The sequence below is a fragment of the Gorilla gorilla genome, chromosome 2 (assembly GCF_029281585.2).
Source record: "Gorilla gorilla gorilla isolate KB3781 chromosome 2, NHGRI_mGorGor1-v2.1_pri, whole genome shotgun sequence".
Lineage (NCBI taxonomy): Eukaryota > Metazoa > Chordata > Mammalia > Primates > Hominidae > Gorilla > Gorilla gorilla.
This window is the reverse complement of record NC_086017.1, coordinates 26,107,630-26,129,414: the sequence shown is the minus strand read 5'-3', so window position 1 is coordinate 26,129,414 and position 21,785 is coordinate 26,107,630. Positions and strand designations below refer to the sequence as shown.

The following is a 21,785-nucleotide window of genomic DNA, read 5'->3' as shown; positions in this document are numbered from 1 at the left end:
AGTACACTTTTAACACAGGCAATAGGAAACCTGTATATAATGAGTAAATCCAACTAAATATCCATTTTTCCATGAGGAATCATCCCAATTCCCCAGACAGTGACATTCCCAGCCAGCAGCTTCCAACAATAAAGCATCTACGCTCAACCAACTGGTGTGTCCATCAAATAACTGCATGGAGATAGTCAAAATATCTTTAGGGGACTCACCCGTGATGTATGGCTTGAGTTCCGCATTGATTTGTGTAGTCTGTTTTGTAACATGCAAACTGCATGCAATCTTCTCAGGAAACTCATTTACTAAATCAAGGATATTTTTCTGGAATGTCAAACATATTTGGTCACACTACAATTTTAAAAAATCAAAACAGATGTGCACAACCATTGACGCTGAACCTCAACTCCCATTCTGCACACGTCTGCCGCTCTCGCTCTCTACTTAGAGAGATATTGTTTGCAGCCTAGCAGGCCAGAGCATTCAGACTACAGAGGGCTATTTGGCTTTAATTGAAATCTGAATATGCTAACAAGCATATTACCAACTCTCCGGGAGTTTTTTCTTTTTCCTTTTTCTCAAGCATTGGCAATTAAGCAGCAGTTTCACTGACCACAGTTGTGTCTTTTAACTGTTTCTGTTCTTTTGTTCATTCCTGCAGCTGCAAAGCAATCCCCAGTGAAAGCTTTCTTCATCAAATGCACTTAGTTTAAACAGATGCAACTGACGGGGGTTTCATTTACCCAGCTGGGTCCAAACTGTCTAAGTCTTACCTACTCCTGTGATACACTAGTCCACTGTAGGTCTCTTGACTGGAATCTCGGGACCCTTGTGACTTTTCTGTTCATCTAACCTCCAGATTCCATCCCACCAAAACCTACCCTTTCCTGTCACCTAACTGCTAGCCTCTTCAACACTAGCAGTTTTACTTGTCTTGGGTAAGGTGTGTTGGTTAGTTCTCATTTGAGCATGATTAAATCTTGCAAAGCCTTTTGTTTGAACCTTTGCAGAGAAAACCTAGAGAAAAAACTTTCATGAACAATTAATACCACTACACAAGTTTGCTTACAGCAAGCTATACCTCCCTTACCTTAAACAGGAGTTCGCTGGTATTTTTTGCACTGTAGAATAGTTTTATTGTTCCTATCTCATATCCATTTCTTTTGTTTGCCTGCTCTCTGAGGAGATCTGCTGCGTGCCGCAGGATGGAAAGCAGAGGGTTAATTCCGACTCCTCCTGCAATCAACACGAGGTTTCTAGAGGCATCCGCAGGCTGAGGGTCAAAGAAGAACTCTCCACCCACTCTCACAGCCACTTCACAGTCAAGTGTACACTAAGGCAGGAAAGAAAAGACCTTTTAGTCTTTTGTAGCACAGGTCTTAAACCAAATGTTCTACTTTAATAAAACTGGGTCTATCTCCTGTATTATCAGTATTTAGGACTATTTTTGTAGCTTGCTCCCAATTTTCCCAATGCCCTGTGAATTGATTCCACTTGCTCATTTTATAGGCCACAGGCTAATCCACCTTCGTAATCCATAATGAACAGCCATTCCAATACTGAGAAAAGGAGATGTGCTTCAGTGATTTCACCATTTGTTAACTTCTTAGGCGATGAACTGGATTGAGGAAAGAGGCAATGGACTCAAAGGCAGGGGACAGCTCTGAAGTATGGGTCTCCTTTATCTGAGTTGTGTTCCTGTATTCTAACCAAAGCTGAGAGAAACAGGATGTGGCAAATGTCACTAGACTGCCTGCCCTGGGTTCATCAAGGCTGAAAAGTGTAAGTACTGGTGCTCCTTCTTGATCCTCAGTAAGGCACAGCCAGACCAGCTCTACAGGCTTAGACCAGCCCTGTAGTACTGTTCAGTGCTGTTCCTGTCTCCCTAGAGAAACAAGAACAGGCAGCCAGAGGCTTCATACTAGGGAGTATCACATAGACCTATCTAGATAAAGCACCTATTTGGTGAGGTCACTTATGCCCGTAATACCATCAGAGTTGAATGTACTGTTTTTCTCAGTGGGGGTGCTACTGCTTCTGATGAAGGTGTTTGAGAAACTTGTGATGACATTTTTTATTGTCACAATGATTTGGGGAATCCAACTGGCATTTAAACGGCAGGGCCAGAGATGCTAGAGATCCTACAAAATTCGTGGTTTCCCAGAGCTGGCTCCTACTAAGCTGGTGGTCAAATCTACAGGAATTTTGTAAGAAAGTTCCTACTGGTAGTTTGAAATCAGCCATTGTAGGAGTACTTACAGCACAGAAATCAGCAAATGATACAACTCAGATAAATTCAGATAGCTGGTTTGCCAGCACACCATTATCTACAATGCACAAGACTGTCCTGCACAATGACTTGTGAATGGCCCAAAAGACGTTCTTGTAGGTGAAAACTGGTTTATAATGATCTGAGACTAGACTCTAGCTCATTTTACAAATAAACTCAGTAGCCACAATGTAGATTACACTTTGTTGTGTTCAGAACTTAACCAAGCATGTTCACTGTTCTGGAAAACCACATTCCACTTAGTGACATGTGTCACCCACACAACACATCTTTATCATCTGCATCTGTAGACAGTGTATTCACGGTGATTCTATGTTTAGGAATAGCCATCTGATTACTTCATTCTATCTTCCAGTTAGATCTGCCTAACCATTTATATTTTAAAATACATATTCTTTGATTATGGATCACTTTCTTTTATTTCTCCTTTGTATTAGTTAGAGAATTATGTTATTTAAAAAAAAACCTATGGGTACATTACATTAACTATGACTTTCATTTCAGGACAGTTCTAGAAAGGAGCATTGGATCTGACCGAGTTGGTAATCCCTTGTTTGGAAAAAAACCACTGATCTAGGAGTCAAAAGACTGAATTTTAATCATAGCCCCTATGAAATCCAGCAAGTCCCTTAAATTCTGAGCCTAATCTGCCACCCCTGGAAAATGGGTACCAGCACCTGCACTGCCCACCTCACAGGGTTGGTGTAAACATGAACTGACTCACAGTGGGTGGAACTCCCGAGTATCTGGCTCTACATAAGAAGGAATTTTGGTCATTGCAGCTGTCACAAAAGAAAAAATGCTGGCAATACCAGCTTCCTTCTTCCCTGTCACTAAAAAACAGATTCTAGGAATAAAGAAACTTGTATTAAGAGCATAGGTTTCTCCCATTACACGTTCCTGGCATAAATCAACTAAATGAATGCGCTCCTAAGAAGTAATAACACATCGCATGCTTTTTGAGAACCAAACCCTTAGCATTCACACCTTGGCACCTTGCATGTCAGGTGAGCAGTAGGTACTTCTGGACATGAATTTAATTTGGTCTCTGCAAGTTAAAGATGAGTTAAATTTAGAGAATATCTAAGAAAAATGAAAATTATTTGAATTCACAAAAACATGTCTTTTTTGGTAAAGAACTGTTAAATGAATGGATACTCTTTCAGGGGAAAAAATGTCTGAACCTAACTATTTTAAATATGTGGGAGATTTTTACATAAATGGTGATAAGTGGGTTTTCATTTTTGACAAAAGAAATTAGCAGCAAGGGAGCATTCAGTTAGGAATAACTAAAATCTAGGAACTGCTACAGTGGCTACCAAAGTGCTTTAAAATATTCTTTCAAGTCTCAAAAATAGAATTTAAGAGACAAGAGGCTCTGCCTAACAATGACAATGAATTTCATCTCCTATATCCTCCTTCCCTCCCTCTCTTGCTTGCCTGTGCAGTTCTCTCTTTATCTATAAGAATCAGAGTGAAAGAGACTGAAATAATTTTCTCCAATGGCCATCTTTGGCATGCTTAGTAATGACAACAAAGAAAGCCTCTAGGTTATTGTTTTTAGAAACCAGAGTATTTTCAACTCTAAAGTTGGCAAGAAAATGTGCCCCAGGGAAAGATAATATTCAAGAAGCCTGTCTTATCCTTGACGACAAAATAATCTTTGGTAGATCTGTATTCTGATTTGGTAGCATCCGCGAAGAATTAAAAGCCATCTTTGTCTTTTTGTTGATCAATAAAAACTGCGAGGGTAACATGAACACAAGACTCAAAGTACTGTACACTGTAATATGTAAGTGAATAAAAGGACATTACCTTCAATTACACAGCAATGTATCTAATTTTGGTATAGATTTTCTACTTGTGAAATAAACAACCTTTCCACAGCAACTGGAGCTGAGCACACAATAGCTGTCTAGAACCCTTTACCCTGCCAAGAGCTTGAGCCAAAGCAGATAAAATAAAGGAAGACGTTTATGGCACTTTATTCCATGTCTCAACGGTGCAGCCTGCTGCCACCCAGACACTCACGTGCCTCCATTGTCCACTAGAATGGCTTAATAAGACAAATCCTCAGGAGGAAAATAGCCACCTGAAAATGATTCCAAGAAAAATCTGACTTCATAAAGGCTGTTTGCAACTCCCACTGGGCAGAGTAGAGCAGGCACTACAATTAGGATGTGCATTCAAGCAATAACACTTTGAGATCTTCTACAGCCTGTAAGAATAAGTTCCTTCATTGAAATGCCAATGAGGCATGAAACCAAGCAGGAAGCTGTGGACCGGGACCAGGCCAGGTCGCGTGAGAAGCTAAGGATAACAGGGAGGATGGGGAGATGTTCATGGCACTAGGAACTGGGATGGCTATGCTTATTTCAACTCTGAGCAAGGGGCATGCAGATACCTCGTTGCTCTCACCCCAGCAGCATATTTTAGCACCTCTAGGAGCAACCTAGAGCCAGTAATGAGTGGAAAATCCAGAGACTCCAAAAAGCAATGAGGCAGCTGAGGCCACACTGATGGACAGACTCAGAAGGTTGCAGGGTAAAAATGTGACAGGATACATTTACAATGGAAATGCCCACACAGGCATCTGGGGGTTATCCTGGACAGACACAACTTGACGTGTAAACCACAAGAATATATTGTGTTGCTCCTGCACATTTTTAAAAACTTATTTTAAAAATTTCCTAAATAGAAATCTTTTTCTTTTGGTATATGGTTCTATGAATTTTAACACACATATAGATCTGGGTAACAATCATCAAAATCAAAACATATATTAATTCCATCACCCCCTGAAAATATTCCCCTGTGCTATCGATCCTACCTTTACAGTAATCTCAACCACTGATGTTTCCCATCATTATATCTTTGTCTTCCAGAATGTGACAAAAATGGGATTTTACAGTATGTAACCTTTTGGGACTGCCTCCTTGCACTCAACAGAATGCCTCTGAGATTCACCCACATTGCTGCATGCATCAATAATTCATCTCTTTAATACTCCCTTGTATGAATATATCACAAGTTATGCATTCACCTGCTGAGGGACATTTGGGTTGTTTCTAGAAGTTTTTAATAATTATGAATAGAACTGCTATAAATATTCATGTTATGCTTTTATATAAACATAGCCTTCATTTCTCTAAGACACTCAGAAGTGGTATTGCTGGGTCATATGTTAAGTGTATGTTTAACTTTATACAAAACTGCTAAAATGCTTTCCAGATCGGCTGTACTATTTTGCATTCCCACTAGCAATATAAGCAATATATGAGAGTTCCAGTTGCTCCACATCCTTGCCAACGCTTGGTATTGTCAATATTTTTAATTTTAGACATTAGACTAGATCTGTAGTGGCATCCCACCACATATGGTTTTAATTTACATTTCCCTCAGGGTTAACGATGTTTCAATACCTTTCATTGCTTATTTGCCATCCTCATATCCTTTTTTACTGAAGTGTCTGTTCAATCCTTTGTCCATTTAAAAAAGTCATGTTGCTTGTTTTCTTTTTGTTGACTTTTGAGATTTCTTTATATATTCTAGATTCAAGCCCTTTGTTAGATATCTGATTTGTAAATATTTTCTCCTAGTCTGTAGCTTGTTTTTAAATTGTGTTAAATGCCTTTTGTAGAAAAAGTTTTACTGTTGACCATGTCCTATCATCAACCTTTTTTTTGATGGATCTTGCTTTTGGTATTGTGTTTAAGAATTTTACCTACTCTCAAGTTCCAAATATCCCATTTTCTTCTAGAACTTTTATAGTACCATGTTTTACATTTAGATCTACAATCCGTTTTGAGTTAATTCTGAATATAAAGTATGAGGTTTAGGTTTAGGTTGAAGGTTTTTGGTTTTTCGTTTTTTTGTTTTTTGCATCTAGATGCAAAATTGTTCCAGAACTATTTGTTGAAAAGTTTATCCTTTTGCCTTTCAATTTTTCCATTGAATCTAGCACCTTTGTCAAAAATAAAGTGACCATATATGTCAATTTCTGAACTCTTCATTCTGTAACATTATTTGATGTGTTTCGCTCCTTTCACCAATACCATACTGTTTTGAATGCTGTAGCTTTATCTTAGTCTTAAATTTGATTAAGGTGATTCTTCTCACTTTATTCTTCTTTTTCAAAATGTTTTAGCTATCCTAGGTCCTTTTTTGTTCCATATAAATTTTAAAATCACTTTGTCCATATCTATAAAAAATCCTATTGAGATTTTGATTATTGTTATGTTAAATCTATAAATCAATTTAAGGAGAACTAACTTCTTTACTATGTTGAGTTTTCCAATCTATGAACACAGTACATCTCTCTATTTACTCATGTCTTCTTTGATTTCTTTCATGGGATTGAAATGAACTGTGCTTTTTTTTTGGACTATTTGCAAGAGGGTCCTACATTGGGGGATGGGCCAGAGAGTATCCTAAGCTAGCTGGTTTTCACAACATAAAAGCTCTCTTCAGCTACTACAGGACATATTAGTTCCTACACAAACATGATTTGCCTGTGTGATTCTTTGCGTGCCTTCTCTCCTAACTGAACCTTGCTGCGTTCAGGCAGGCCTTCTACAGCTACAAAACTCAACTGTGTTTCCATACCCTCTTTTGCAGGCAAGAGCTGTAAGTCCCACCCCACTCCCTCATGTATTTTTGTTGGTGCTCTATGAAATTTGCTACTCGGCCTCTCTCCTCTACTTATTTCCATGTGGCTCCTACAGAAACCCAAAAATTCTCTGCAACCTTTAAAAATATACTACAGTGTGTTTCCAAGTTTTGCTGAAAATAGAGGTTTTGTTTTCTTTTTCCTTTGTTGATTTTCAGTGATTTCCAGGAAACAGGAAAATGCTGTTTTTGAAGCCATATTTATACTGGTATGTGTTTTTGGTAAAGAAGGTAAGAAAATGCCTGGTTGGGATGGAGGTTGTTGGTAAATATAGAAGACACTCTTGTAATGAAGAGGAAGTGAAAGGAAAAGGATAGAAAAGGCAATAAGTGAAAAGGATAGAAGGGTCAAAAACTAAGACAACGAGTAACTGATCTGTTCTGAGCTCATTCTTTGTTATCAGAGTTCTAGTAGGTAATGACAGGCAGCTTCTGTAGGATTGTGTTGAGCCCTGTGGTGAAATAAGAGTTATTAACAGCAGTCAAATTGGATTCTCTCTCAGAATCCCGAGTGAAGAGCTTTCCAGACGCTGAAATAGAGAGGCAACGGCACCGTGGATTTAGCTGTGCTCACCTCTGGGAAGAAGCAGTACTATGTAATCAGATAGTTTCCCCTCCAAAAATGACAGAATAATAATTTAATTCCCTTTATTTAGGATGGTTAGGACAAAATAATCTGATTTATAGATTTACCATTTACATGACACAGAGAGCCAACTTTATAGAACTTGTCTAAAATATAAAATATTTTAATTCTAAAGCAGTATTCAACTGAATACCATTTGGTGACCCAGAAAATACTTCCAGATCCCAAAGTCTCTAACTCATACTTAATGCATCAAAGTTTCTTTGACCTTTCTTAGAAGCTCTTTCTGGGCATGTACCCTTTTACTCAAGCCCAGGTTTCTTAGGTGAATCAAATGAGCTTAACACAAATTTTGTGGGTGGCAGAGATACCCAGATCATCGCGTTTAAACAGGCAGTTTGCTTACCGTATTGTGAACCCAGAGGGCAGGAGGGTGGTTCGTGTATTTCACTGCCAATTCTATCACTCTCTCTTGTTCTAGCAGTCTGGGACTGGAGCATATTGAAAACCCACCAACCACAGAGACTCCTGGAATAAAGAAATCAACCCTAAAAAGAAAGCCAAATAAATGATTATTGTTGAAGCAATTTTAAAAATTCGTAAATTAAACAAAATTGACAAACCTTTGCAAGACTATGAAAAAAATTACTAAAATCAAGAATAAAAGGAGATATCATAACAAAGCTTATAGAAATAAAAAGAAGTATAAAGGAATTCCATGAACAACTATATGCCAAAAAATTAGCTAACTTACATGAAATGCACACATTCCTAAAATGACATAAACTACCAAATCTGACTCAAGAAGAAAGAAAATCTGAGCAGACCCATAACAAGTTAAAGGATTGAGTTAATAATTTTAAAACTTCCCACAAAGAAAAGCTCAGGCCCAGGCCAGTCACAGTGGCTCACGCCTATAATCCCAGCACTTTGGGAGGCCAAAGCAGGTGGATCCCGAGGTCAGGAGTTTGAGACCAACCTGACCAACATGGTGAAACCCCGTCTCTACTAAAAAAAAAATACAAAATATTAGCCAGGCGTAGGGACGCATGCCTGTAATCCCAGCTACTTGGGAAGCTGAGGCAGGAGAATCACTTGAACCTGGGAGGTGGATGTTGCAATGAGCCAAGATTGCGCCATTGCACTCCAGCCTGGGCAACAAGAGCGAAACTCCATGTCAAGAAAAAAAAAAAAAAAAAAGAAAGGCTCAGGTCCAGATGGCATCCTGTTAAGTTCTATCAGACATTTAAAAATTAATACGAATCCTTCAAAATCTATTCCAAAAACAGAAGAGAACACTTCTCGACTCATTTTATGAGGCCAGTATTACCCTCATACCAAAGCCAGACAAAGACACTGAAAGAAAACTACAGACCAGTATCCCTTCTGAATTTAGGTACAAAAATTCCAGGAATACAAGGTTGGTTTAACATCTGAAAATAAATAAATGTAATACACCACTCAGTAGAATAAATGACAAAACCCACATGATCATCTCAATAGCCAAGAAAAGACATTTGATAAAATCCAACACTTTTTCACAACAAAAATACTCAACAAATTAGGAATAATTGGGAACTTTCTCAACCTGATAAAGGGCACCTACAAAAGACCCATAGCTAACATCCTACTTAATGGTGAAATGCTGAAAGTTTCCCCCCTAAGAGAAACAAGATTAGGATGTCTACTTTCACCACTCCAACTCAACATTGTACTAGAGGTTCTAGCCAAAGTGAGTAAACAAGAAAATGAAATAAAACGTGATCAGAACAACTAACATCCTACTTAATGGTGAAAAGCTGAAAGTTTCCCACCTAAGAGAAACAAGATAAGGATGTCTACTTTTACCACTCCAACTCAACATTGTCCTAGAGGTTCTAGCCAAAGTAAGTAAACAAGAAAATGAAATAAAAGGCATTCAGATTGCAGAGGTGGAAGCTGCAGGTGGTATGCTGTCATATATAGAAAATACTAATGTATTCACTAAAAAGATATTAGAACTAATAAATTCAAATAAGTTTGCAGGATACAAGATCAACAGACAAAAATCAACTGTATCTCTATACACTAGCAATGAACAATCCAAATGTGAAATTTAGAAAACCAATTACACTTATAATAGCATAAAAAAGAATAAAATAATTGGGAATAAATTTAACAAAATAAGTGTAAGACTTACACAGTAAAAACTACAAAACACCACTGGAAAAAAATTAAAGATCTAAGTAAATGGAAGCATATCCCATGTTCATGGCATGGAAGACTTAAATATTGCTAAGATGGCAATACTCCTCAAATTGATCCACAGATTCAATGCAATACTTACTAAAACCCCAGGTGTTTTCATTGTAGAAATTGACAAGTTGATCATAAAATTCATATGGAAATTTGAGGAACCCATAATCATCAAAACAATCTTGAAAAAGAAGTTTACATTTGTAGGACTCACAGGTCCTGATTTCAAAAGTTACTACAAAGCTACAGTAACGAAAATGCTGTTGTACTGACATAAGGACAGACATGTAGATCAATGGAAAAGAACGGAATGTCCAGAAATAAAGCCTTAAATTCATGGTGAATTGATTTTAGACAAGGGTGCCAAAGCAATTTAATGGCAAAAGAATAGTCTACTCAACAGTGGCACTGGGAGAACTGAATAACCACATACAAAGAATGAATTTGGACCCCTATTTCACAACATATACAAAAATTAAGTCAAAACAGAGCAGAAACTTAAATGTAAGAGCTAAAATTATAAACTCTTAGAAGAAAACACAGGAGTAAGACTTCATGGCAATGGCTTCTTAGATATGACCCCAAACCAAAAGGGTTGGAAAAAAAATAGAGAAACAGATTTCATCAAAATTTAAAACTCTGTGCTACAAATGTTATCATCAAGAAAGTCAGGGCCAGGCACAGTGGCTCATGCCTATACAAATCCCAGCACTTTGGGATGCCAAGGTGGGTGGATCACCTGAGGTCAGGAGTTCGAGACCAGCTTGGCCAACATGGTAAAACCCCGTATCTACTAAAAATAAAAAAATTAGCTGGGCATGGTGGCAGATGCACCTGTAGTCCCACCTACTTGGGAGGCTGAGGTAGGAGAATCACTCGAACCCAGGAGGCAGAGGTAGCAGTGAACCGAGATCGTGCCACTGCACTCCAGCCTGCGCAACAGAGTGAGACTCCATCTCAAAAAACAAACAAAAAAAAAAATTAAGAAGACAATCTACATAATGGGAAAAATATTTTTAAATAATATATCTATTAATATTAAGGTTCTTGCATTCAGATTATATAAAGAACTCTTACAACTCAGTAATAGACAACCAAATAAAAAACTGACAAAATACTTTTAATTAATATTTCTTCAAAGAAGATATATAAATGGCTAATAAGCACATGAAGAGATGTTCAACATCAATAGTCATTAGGGCAATGTAAGTCAAAATCATAATGAGCTGGCACTTCACACCCACGTGGATGGCTATAATCAAAGAGACAAACAATAGTGTTAGGGTCTGGAGAAACTGGAACATTTATACATTGCTGGTGGGAATGTAAAATGGCACAGCCACTCTAGAAAACAATTTAGTAGTGCCTGAAAATGTTAGTTAGCGTATGACCCAACAATTCCATGCCTAGGTTTAGACCCAAGACAGGTGAAACTGTATGTTCACTCAAAAACTTGTACATGAATGTTCATGGCAGCATTACTCACAATAGCCCCAAAGTGGAAACAATGTAAATGTCCATCAGCTAATGAAGATATAAACAAAATGTAGCATATCCATACAATGGAATGAAGTACTGATACAGGCTACAACATAGATGAACCCTGAAATCATGTTAAGTGAAAGAAGCCAATCACAAAAAGACCACACACTGTATTGTATGATTCTGCTGGTATAAAATGTCCATAAGAGACAAATCCATAGAGACAAAATAGATTAGCGGTCATCTAAGCCGGGCAGGAGGATAGGGAATGAATAAGAATCATTACAGAGTTTCTTTCTGGGATAAAAATGTTCTAAATGTGATTGTGCTGATAGCTGCACAACTCTGTTAATATACTAAAACCTCTGAATTGTATACTTTAAATGTTTGAATTTTATATGAATATATCTCAACATAACAGTCTTTTTAAGTTTTAAAAACTATGAAAAAAGGGTCAAGAAAAGCAACAAAAACTCTCCCACTAGCATTTGACAGACTTAATAGGCCGATATGGCCTCTGAGTTACACAAGTCTTAACGTTTCCTTCTTTTCTTCTAACCACATCCTGTAGTCTAGAACTCCTGGGTTTCAAGCTTTCAATAATTCTATGCCACAGAAACCCTTTTTTGGTGAGGATTCTAGGAAATGCAATAAACCTAGTCACATACCAAGAAAAATGTATTGGAACACAGAACCACAAAAAATTCTCATCCCCATATCTGGGAAACATAAACATCCAATCTAGGTGTTTCACAGCCATCACAAGAGCAAAAAGTATCATCCTTCCCCAGTTGCTTACCTACATACAGGCCTAAAAGAAAAGCAAAAGATGTTCTCTAATCTGATCTATGACCTTAAAAAAATATTCTCCTGCAGTCTATGGCCTTACATTTCCAGTCATTTATTATAAGTGTTTAAAAACCAGTTCTGGATTGGAAGTGCTCCAGAAAAGGTCTTTGGCCAAGTTTAACCTATTTTCACTTGACTCTTTTCCATTAATACTTTAACTTTCTTTTCATTTCTGACAAGACAAAAATTTAAAAGACTATCGTTAGCATTTGTTAACACAGTTGCTATATGCTATCACAGAGGAGGTATACAAAAATCTCCATTATTTCCATGTTTAAAAAATAAATACATTAATAAGCTACTTTTGCTGCTTCATCTCCCGAACTACAGTGCCCTCTGCTGCTCAATGCTGATGAAGGCCATTCTCTCAGTTGAATGAAAGGGAACCAACCCTCTTCTCTAGTAACTCTGAAAAGCTACCTTTGGAAAAAAACGACTCCTTCATTAAAAAATACAGAAGAATTTAAGTTACATAAAAACTTCATCTGAATGGATTTAAGAAAATATGCACAATACATATTTCATAAAACATCTGTCCAAGAAAGAATTATACCTTAAACACACACCTTTAAAAATGTCCTTTGCAGGATGAGCACTCTTGGAGCCATGAGTTAAAGCCCTTACTATATACCCAATGAGTGAGTGTATGCAGAAGGAGCGTAGGTGCGCGGTGAAGCAGTGGACGTCCACATCCAACCATGACACACCAGGCAGCCAGGTCCTGTCCACAAAGGAAGCCCCAGTGCCAAGCACACAGCAGCTATACTATGAGATCCCAGAACTCTTTAGTCCTTGCCTGCAGTTCTCAGAGCCCCTCACTCATTCACTTAATGCAAACATCTAAGAGAGCACCTGCCTACCATATACAGGCACTGTGGTACTTGCTGGAGGTACAAAGATGCACATATGTCTTAGTTGCTGCCCTCAATGAACCCACTCTAAGAGGAGGAAAATTAACAAATACATACAATTAAATGGGCAATGATAAAATCTGCTTAGCGTAGCGAGGCAAGGCAGAGGAAGGAGGAGTCAATTCTACCAGGAGTACAGGAATTAAGAAAGACTTCACAGAAGAGATGCCCTTTAAACAGTCTTAAAAGACACACAATGCTTACCAGATGAGCAATGGGGGAGGACACAGTTTGAAAAAAGATGCCAAGGAATACAGTGCTATGTTATGTGCAGTCCTGTGAGAATCAGGGCTGCCACACATGCTCGTGTAGGTTGCAAGGATATTATCTATCTACAGTGTGGCAGCCCTGCTCAAGGGTAGGGATAAAGTCTTATTTCTCTAATCTTGCTCCTCCAGTGTTTCTTCTTGGTGTCCTCTTTCTCTCAGCAGGGCTCAAAGTTGCTTTCTAGCATCTAAACTTATGTTATCTTGTAGAAAGTCAGACACACTAGGACCAGGAATTCCCTCCACTCTGTGAAAATGCTTTGGCCTTACTTCCCCTCAGGAGGCAAGCTATACCCAGCCAAGTGTGGATTGAGTACTGACTGGGTCATCAGTGGTGACATGGTGGTGATGAGCCCCCACTCCTGCCTGGCCTGCCACTCTTCCAATCAACAGCTTCAGTGCAGGGAAACTGAGAATTGGAATCTGTCCCCTGGGCCCTATCAGCACATATGATCTAACTGAATGAAATACTTATTAGCAATAACAAAAGCTAAAATCAAACAAATAAAGTTAACAGTAGGCATTATGCTAAACACTTTATCCCAAAACGTAGGAATACTACTGCTCCCTCTTTGAAGATATGAGAAGTGAAGCCCAGACAAATAAGGAAACTGACCACATCACAGAGCTGGCTGGTAGAAAGCAAGCATGTGAGCTGAGCAGTCTCCAGGGCACTAGGCGACAATACACTGCTACCCACAGTAGCATAACCAATGCCAGAGGCAGGCAGTGAGCACCACAGCCAAATGTGAATCTAGAAACTCAGGGCAGCTGCACACTGTGTGAGGACTAGTGGTGGCATGCTCCAGACCCAAGAGCGAGTGCCAACCTTTCCACCCCAAGGGAGGAGGAATTCTGGTCAAGGGCAGGCCTCACCAAGGAGCTAGCAAGTGGTAGGCCTACTAGTAAGATGAACCAAGAAGTTCAACCCTGCTCATGTGAGAAATGTTTTGAGGTGGTTCTGCCTTTGGCCTTTCTCTCGGGATTGGATTGCTAGAGTTCTTGGAACTGGTTTATTGCTACAGGAACCAGCCCTCTCTGCAAGGCCCAGTAAGAATACAGTGTAGTGCAAAAAGAGCCCCTTGAGGCCTATATCTGATCTATGCTGAAGGTGTCTACATGGGGATCTGTGGCCAAAGCTCCAGCTAGTCAAAGACAACATTCATTTATTTAGTTAGAGTTGCACCTGGAACTTCATTCTCAGAGTTTGGTAGGTGTCAGAGGAAGCCACTGGTCAAAAGTTCAGAGATGTGGAATCATGGCCCAATCTCTTACCCCAAAGATAAGCCCAACAGCAACCCTCTCCTTGATTTCTAGCAGCTCTCCAGTCTGATAATCCTACCTACACAAACTGCATGGCAGCCACATCCTCACTTCCTATCCCTAATCCTTGCCCTCTTCTCCAAAGTGCCACATGGCTGTTACTACCAAGCTGATGGTCTGAGACAGCCTAGAGCACAAAGCCATTCAAGCAACAGCATGGAAGGGACAGACACCGCCAACCTCAGCAAAATGGCCATTCTGTGACCATAAGGTCAAATATCAAAAGGAACTCACAACCCCTAGAACCATAAATCAATGGTAAGGGTAAAATTTGTTGAAAGAGGAGGGCCCAGGGGCCTGGAATGAATGCTGATCAACACCTGGGAGGGAAAGCGTCACCACTACCAGCCAGTGATCCTTACCCGCCAAGTCTGACCTCCGAAGAAGTCTGACAGGCACATATGAAAACCAGGCCTAAATTCAGTGAAATGGCCAAATCCATTCATTGGGATGGTATACATGACACCAATCCCAAATCATTTCATCTTGAGAATCACAGTAGGACTCTATTTCTACAAATATCACTAGGGAATGAGGACATTTTCTTATCAGGTAACTGAGGTTAGCAAGTGCATTACACTTGCAGGCACACCACGGTGGCAGCACAATAACCAATGCACAGGCTTTTCCTAACCAGGAGGCTGGGTCTGAGTCTTGGCAGGATTCAGAGTTGAAGGCACGGAGACAGTGCTTTGCACAGGACACAAACATTTCCACAGAAAGGAAATATGGAAAACAGATCATTACAATTAAAGTTTCCACTTTTCAATATAATGACTGCTAAACCATTTTTGAAGGGTAAATATGTTGCCCGCCCCCTAAAACAGGCAAAATGCATTTAATGTGTATCATCGAACATGTGCAAAGATTGCAGTAAATTGCTTCACAAACCCAAATTATTGCAATCAGCATCTTGTTTTCTAGTTCTAAATTCAAAGGCAAACTATTAACACACAAGACTGCTAACTCTTGCTATTATCACACTTGCTATTATCACACATCCTCCTTCTAACAAAACCACATTTCCAGATGGACTGCCAAAATTAGTCAAGTGACTCCTAAGAAACACTATCAAGACTGACATGCCAGAAATCCATTTAGAAATGAATGTTTTATTAAAATAAAGGACACACACACCCAAACACACCTTTCCTAGGGAAATTCAAGTTGCTTTCCTTACAACTGAACTTGAATTGAAGCTCAGGGAGGCCCCATTCGGAGGAAATGTTACCCAGTCAGCATGCTGATCAGTCCCGAGTCAAATGGAACAGACTTATGATTTGTGTGGGGGTTCTGGGGAGCTGGGCCTGACTGAGGAATCCTGATAACAAATTAGGCAAAGTATTTAAATTCAACCCAAATAAGGTACATATGATAGACAAATTCAGTCAAGAGGGTAGTGAGCCCTGTGATGACATCACTAGTTCCTCTTCTCTTCAGGATACTTTGTTTACTCTGCACTGGACACAAAGAAGACTACTTTTTAAAAACCTATGAATCTCCTGCAACACGTAACTCAAGGAGATTAGATTACTGAAGTGCATTCTGTTAGCAACCATTCCTGAAGAGTCTAATTATCAGAGCTGTCAGTTCCATGGGCCAGAACTAGCTTTGTTTGAATGTGGAAAACACAAGACAGCAATTTTCATATACGACTGAGGGAGCCACGGGCTCAAAACCCAAGTGGGTTCTGAGGCCAGGAAAGGAATCAGATCCTCTGTGCCAACAAAGGCTCACCCTGAGCAGATAGGATTTAGAATTCCTCTTCCTCAAGGGAATGGCTAGCCCTTTCCAGAAGAACAAATAATACCTTCTATCTGATGGCACCTTCTTGAACATACATACTTGGAACACAGAAAAGTCACTTACCACTGGCCAGCTTTAAAGGAAAAGTCTTGATCAGCAACAAGCAAGCGGAGGCTCTTCACTGACGGTGACTCACTGGCAGCTCCACACACCTTAGCTGCTGACACAATCTAAAACCAAAAGATGAACTGTGGCTGAGGTTAGTGCGTACACAGCACAAGGGACAAATGGTGGCATCCTGAGAACTAAGGTTTTTGAAATCTACGAAGATGTGGTTTTTTAAAATTGCCAAACAAGGTAAAACACACTTTGCTTTAGTTCAGCCTACCACCATGTGAGTAATTTTAATTAACTTTTTTTTGAGAGACTTGCTATCATACTAATTTAATTTTATCCTACATTCAAAAATCATCTATTCAAGGGATCGTTTAACCGGCATTTATTTGATGAGTATCCACAATGTGCTGTGCTCTGGGCTAGGCACTCTGGGAAGAGCTCAGGGAATTGGAACTCTGTAAACAAGCCAGGGTCTTATCAAGGAGCTGCCATTAAATTCTCCATCAGTACTGGGCAAAGTGAGGCCCACTCTTGCTTCTGGGGGTGTAAGGAGTCCACAAAGAGCTAATTTCAGAAATCAAAAGCAGGCACTTAGAAACTTTAACAATTTCACAGAACAATCTTGTGCCTATTGAGTCTAGTAACAGAAAACAAAATGGGTTTGCATTCTTCATGTCTGTTTTTAATTAATTTTCAAATTCATTTTTTATCATACGATATTTTATAAAATGGAAACAGTTCACAATCTTAACAATAAAAAGAGCCCTTCCCTACAGATAATTTGAGAAGCACTATTTTTTACATGATGTATCTGATTTCTGGAAAGCCTTGAATAGGTTTGACTCGGGAGCTATGCAGGTATGTGCCATTCATGGCTCAACACCCCTCAAATTCAAAAGGTCTCTATTTCCTTTATTCTTTCATCTGCTTTGTGTTTCTTTGTCCTGTAAGCCTGGGACATCTTCACAAGCAAAGAAAAAAGACAACATGACTCTTTCCTCAACCTTCTATGTCTGTTGATCTTTACTTGTGGCAGCAAATCAGCAACTAACCAAAATATAGCCCTCTCCTTGGAAAGTGTGACCTTCACAGCTCCACCAAAGGGTGCTTTGGAAATCTGTCAAGGTCAATGAACGTCCCATCCTAATGCTAGCTCATGCAGGCCCTCTACTCCAATAGGACTACTAAATCTCATCAAACTATTAGTGGAGACCATTTTCAAAAATCCACTGGATAATTCTCATGATGGATGGTGGTCTCTCTCACCACCTCAAAGTATCTTCTAGTATTATCTACCTTTCTCTCCCTCCTGCAAAATACCTAACCTTTCTTTCTCCGTATTTTTGTCAACCCTCTCTTCCTCCTCTCCTAAAAATCAAGTGGGGTAATTTTCCATTACTGACCCTCTACCTGCACTCTTGGTCCTAGTCCTGCCTACTCTCTCAGAAACACTGCTCCATCAGCAACCACCAGCCCTTTCCTTCATGTTCAATTTTCCTCCCTTTAGTACATTCCTGTTTCATCAAAGATTACATCTAATGCCATTTGCAATTCAAAGCAATTCAGCAGCACAATAAAGTAAGCAGCAGAATATGGCTGTTAACAGCATGGGCTCTGCAGCTGGACTGCCTGGTATTTAGTCCTGGCTCTACCGCTTACCAGCTGTGTGACTCTGGGCAAGTTACCTAGCCCTCCTCAGCTATAAAATGAGAATAATACCACCTATACCTCATAAGGTTGCTGGGAGGATTAAATGAGATAATACTGACAAAAGTACTTACAATGCTGCTGGCCCACAGAACTCATTAATGTTGGTTATAATGTACAGTCATGTGCTGTGCAACATTTTGGTCAACGACAAAGCACATATACAAGGTGATCCCATAATACCAGATTTTTACTATTTTTCTATGTTTAGACACACAAATATCATTGTGTTACAAACGCCTGAAATATTCAGTACAGTAACATGCATACAGGTTTGTCCTCTAGGAACAATAGGCTATACCATTTAGCCTAAGTGTGTAGTAGGCTATCCCCTCCAGGTTTGTGTAAGTACACTCTATGTCTGCACAATGACAATCAGCTAATGACACATTTATCAAAACATCCCCGTCAGCAGGCAACACATGACTGTATTTCATTGTCTTAATTAAAATTAATTAGCATGTTTACATTATATATTACATTTTATTCATTTATAACTATATATGCCACCATACCAATGCTTTTGCACCAGGGCCTTAAAGACTGAGCCCTGAACATCTCAGAGACTGCTCACATGGACAACAAGAAACTGCAGTGTGGTGGGCTTGTACATGTTTCTACTAGTGCAAACGTAAAAGCCATACTGTCTTGAATATATTTTAGAAATCTTGCCTTTCGTCTCTTCCTCTACTGAGACAATCAGCTCTTCTTTAGCCCACAGAATCTTCCCTTTTTCCTTGATGCTCACCTTAACCACAGGTAACCTAGCTTCGGTGCTCTTGCAACTTCTCCTTTGACGGTTGGGGTCTTTCTGAACAACCAAACTCAATGTCCAGTCTCAGTTCTCACCCTCCCTGACCTCTCTGAATTTGGTATTTTCCACACTGATGCATTCTCCTTGTCTGGAACAGCCATATTGAACTTTTCAGGTCTCTTCCTGTTATCACTGACCTGGTCTTTCTCCTTTACCATTCCTTCTCTCACTTCTTCTGTAGGAGCTTTCCCTAAACTGCCTTGCTCCTACTGCCTCTACCACTCCAGGTTGAGGCCCTCAAGGACTCACAGACTACTACTCTCCTCCCACCTTCTGCTGACAACTCATCATTACTTTTCTGCCAATCACAAACTGACATCAACACTCCCCATAAGTAACAACAGCCAATGCCTGAGGAGCATTTATCCCAGGTATATACCAGATGCTAGGTTAAATATTTTATGTGCATTCATTCATTCAGTTGATATGAATAATCATATTATATCCCAAGAGACAGTGTTGTTATCCTCCATCTTGCAGATGAGGAAACTGAAAGATTCAGTAACTTGCTCAAGATCACCTAGCTAGGAATTGCGGATTCAAATCCAGGTTAGCTTGACCCTCCCTAAATCATCTGATGGTTCTGCTCCAATGGTAAACGCACTTATGCCATACAACGAAATCCACCAAAGTCATTCCTTCCACGAACACTTATTGAGCATGGTGCCTGAAACTGGGGAACAGGGTATGCAGAGATAGAGAAGACTGCACCTGCCCTCACAGAGCCTTGCAAAATCAGCTTACTTCCATTACCAGATATTCAATTATGGATGCATCTTGGACTCAACACAGTCAATTACATTTTCAGTTGATATTCAAACGCACATAAACTGACTCTTTCTGGTATACTGTCCTGTTCTAACACAGCCAAATTCCATAAATTTGGCTCATGTTTTTTCTTTCCCTTGCCTACTTGCCATCACCCTAAGCTGAGAATTTCTTTCTTCTCACTTGAACTACTACCTTGGTCTCCTTCTTGTGTCTCTCAAAGCAGCCAACAGGCAAATATTCCTAATGTTCCAACCTCACTGAGTTACTCTCCAGCTTAAAAACCTTAAATAGCTCTCTACCACTCAATCACCGAAAAAAAAAAAAAAAAAAAAAAAAGCTGAAAGTCCCGTTTAACTCATACGAACTTGGGACTCCTCCTGGATCACTGTGCTTGTGGTTCTTCGGCCAAACTGGACAACCTGCTGGTCCTCAAAGGTACCTAACACCTGCCCTTCCCCAAAGCCCTACCTAGGTCATTCAGCATGTGCCAAGCTCTCTCAGTTCTACCAACCTTCTGCTCACCCTTCTAGGCCCTGCTCAAGTAACACCCCCTGCCTGAGGTCCTCCCTCTTCTCTTCATACTCTCAACTCTACCAATATAATGTTTTTGCCTTTCTGACCATATTCAGCATGTATAAGTCAACTCCCTAGATGAAGCACAGGGCCCAACACACAGTAAGGCTCAGTAAGTATTTGCAGAATGAATAAAAACTTGAACTTTAAGTCACTTAAAATGGTTTTCCAGAACAAAGATTGGTAGAAATGCAGGAGCACTTTTTTTTTTTTTTAAGCTGGGTGGATAGGGGAAGAGAACACTACAGAAAATCCAGATTCATGTTTAAAAGTATGGGAGAGTTCAGGGAGAGCAGACATTTATTTAGTAGAACTGGTATTTTCCTTTGTTTGCCACACATTCTTTTTTAAGTATCTTATTACAAAGACAAGTAATGAGAATCATCAGAGGTCTCTATTACTTCGTTATTCCCCTTTTCTTACATTTAACAGAAGTATTTTGGGAGACCAAGGCAGGCGGATAGCTTGAGCCCAGGAGTTTGAGACCAGCCTGGGCAACATGGCAAAACCCCACATCTCTACAATTTAAAAAAAAAAAAAAAAAAAAAAAAATTACAAACATTAGCTAGGCATGGTGGCACACTTGTAGTCCCAGCTACTCGGAAGGCTGAGGTGGGAGGATCACTTGAGCCTGGAGGTCAAGACTGCAGTGAGCCAAGTGAGACCCTGTCTCAAAAAAAAAAAAAAAAAAAATGATATTTTATAAACATTCATTTTTTTCTTTTGATATAATAATCTGTTAAAATACAGCCTCGAGGTAGATTATTTCATTTCTGACAGCTTAAGTGGCATGTGTTAAATTCCTTAACAAAACTAGATAGGGAAAAGAATTTCAGCTGAGATACCTGAGAATGCGTCACGATCAAGTGCTAGGCTATGTGAAATGGAAGCATTAGTCATTTTCCAATGTCCAAATGTAAAATTCAATGAGGAAGGAAACAAGCTATACTTTCTATTAAGCCATATTTTCATTTGGATGGTGTCTATGACCAATTATTGGTATGACAGGCTGAGTATCCCTTACCTGAAATGCTTGGACCAGAAGTGTTTAGGATTTCAATTTTTTTTCAATTTTGGAATATTTGCATTATACTTATAGGTTGAACATCTCTCATGTGAAAATCTGAAATCCAAAAGGCTCCAATGAGCATTTCCTTTGAGTGTCATGTCAGTACTCAAAACGTTTTGGATTTTGGAGCATTTCAGATTTCAGATTTTTGCATTAGAGATACTCAACCTGAAATACAAACAGTAATGTACCTACTGCTATTTATCCTAACAATCTGGACAAAATTGTTTTATCTATATCTGGAACATAAAATACCCTGCACAATTCATTATTTTTAAAGACATGCTTCTCTGTTACTATTTTATTTTGCTTAACACAAATGCTGTATACTATATAGATTTCTAGCAATGTGGATTAAAAACATCAACGAAATCTTTTTGAAGA

General features: G+C 39.3%; 1 protein-coding gene across 6 annotated transcripts in view; it reads right to left on the bottom strand.

Moving 5' to 3' along the window:
- Positions 1–21,785, bottom strand: part of OXNAD1 (oxidoreductase NAD binding domain containing 1) — an 87,251-nt gene that overhangs the window by 49,921 nt on the left and 15,545 nt on the right. For all 6 annotated transcript variants that reach the window (XM_055381127.2, XM_055381128.2, XM_055381126.2 and 3 more), the window contains 4 exons: positions 16,474–16,580; positions 7,945–8,086; positions 1,085–1,327; positions 210–318 (listed from right to left, as the gene is read on the bottom strand). In XM_055381127.2, coding sequence (XP_055237102.1) covers positions 210–318; positions 1,085–1,327; positions 7,945–8,086; positions 16,474–16,580 — 601 coding nt within the window. The remainder of the gene's footprint in view (positions 1–209; positions 319–1,084; positions 1,328–7,944; positions 8,087–16,473; positions 16,581–21,785) is intronic.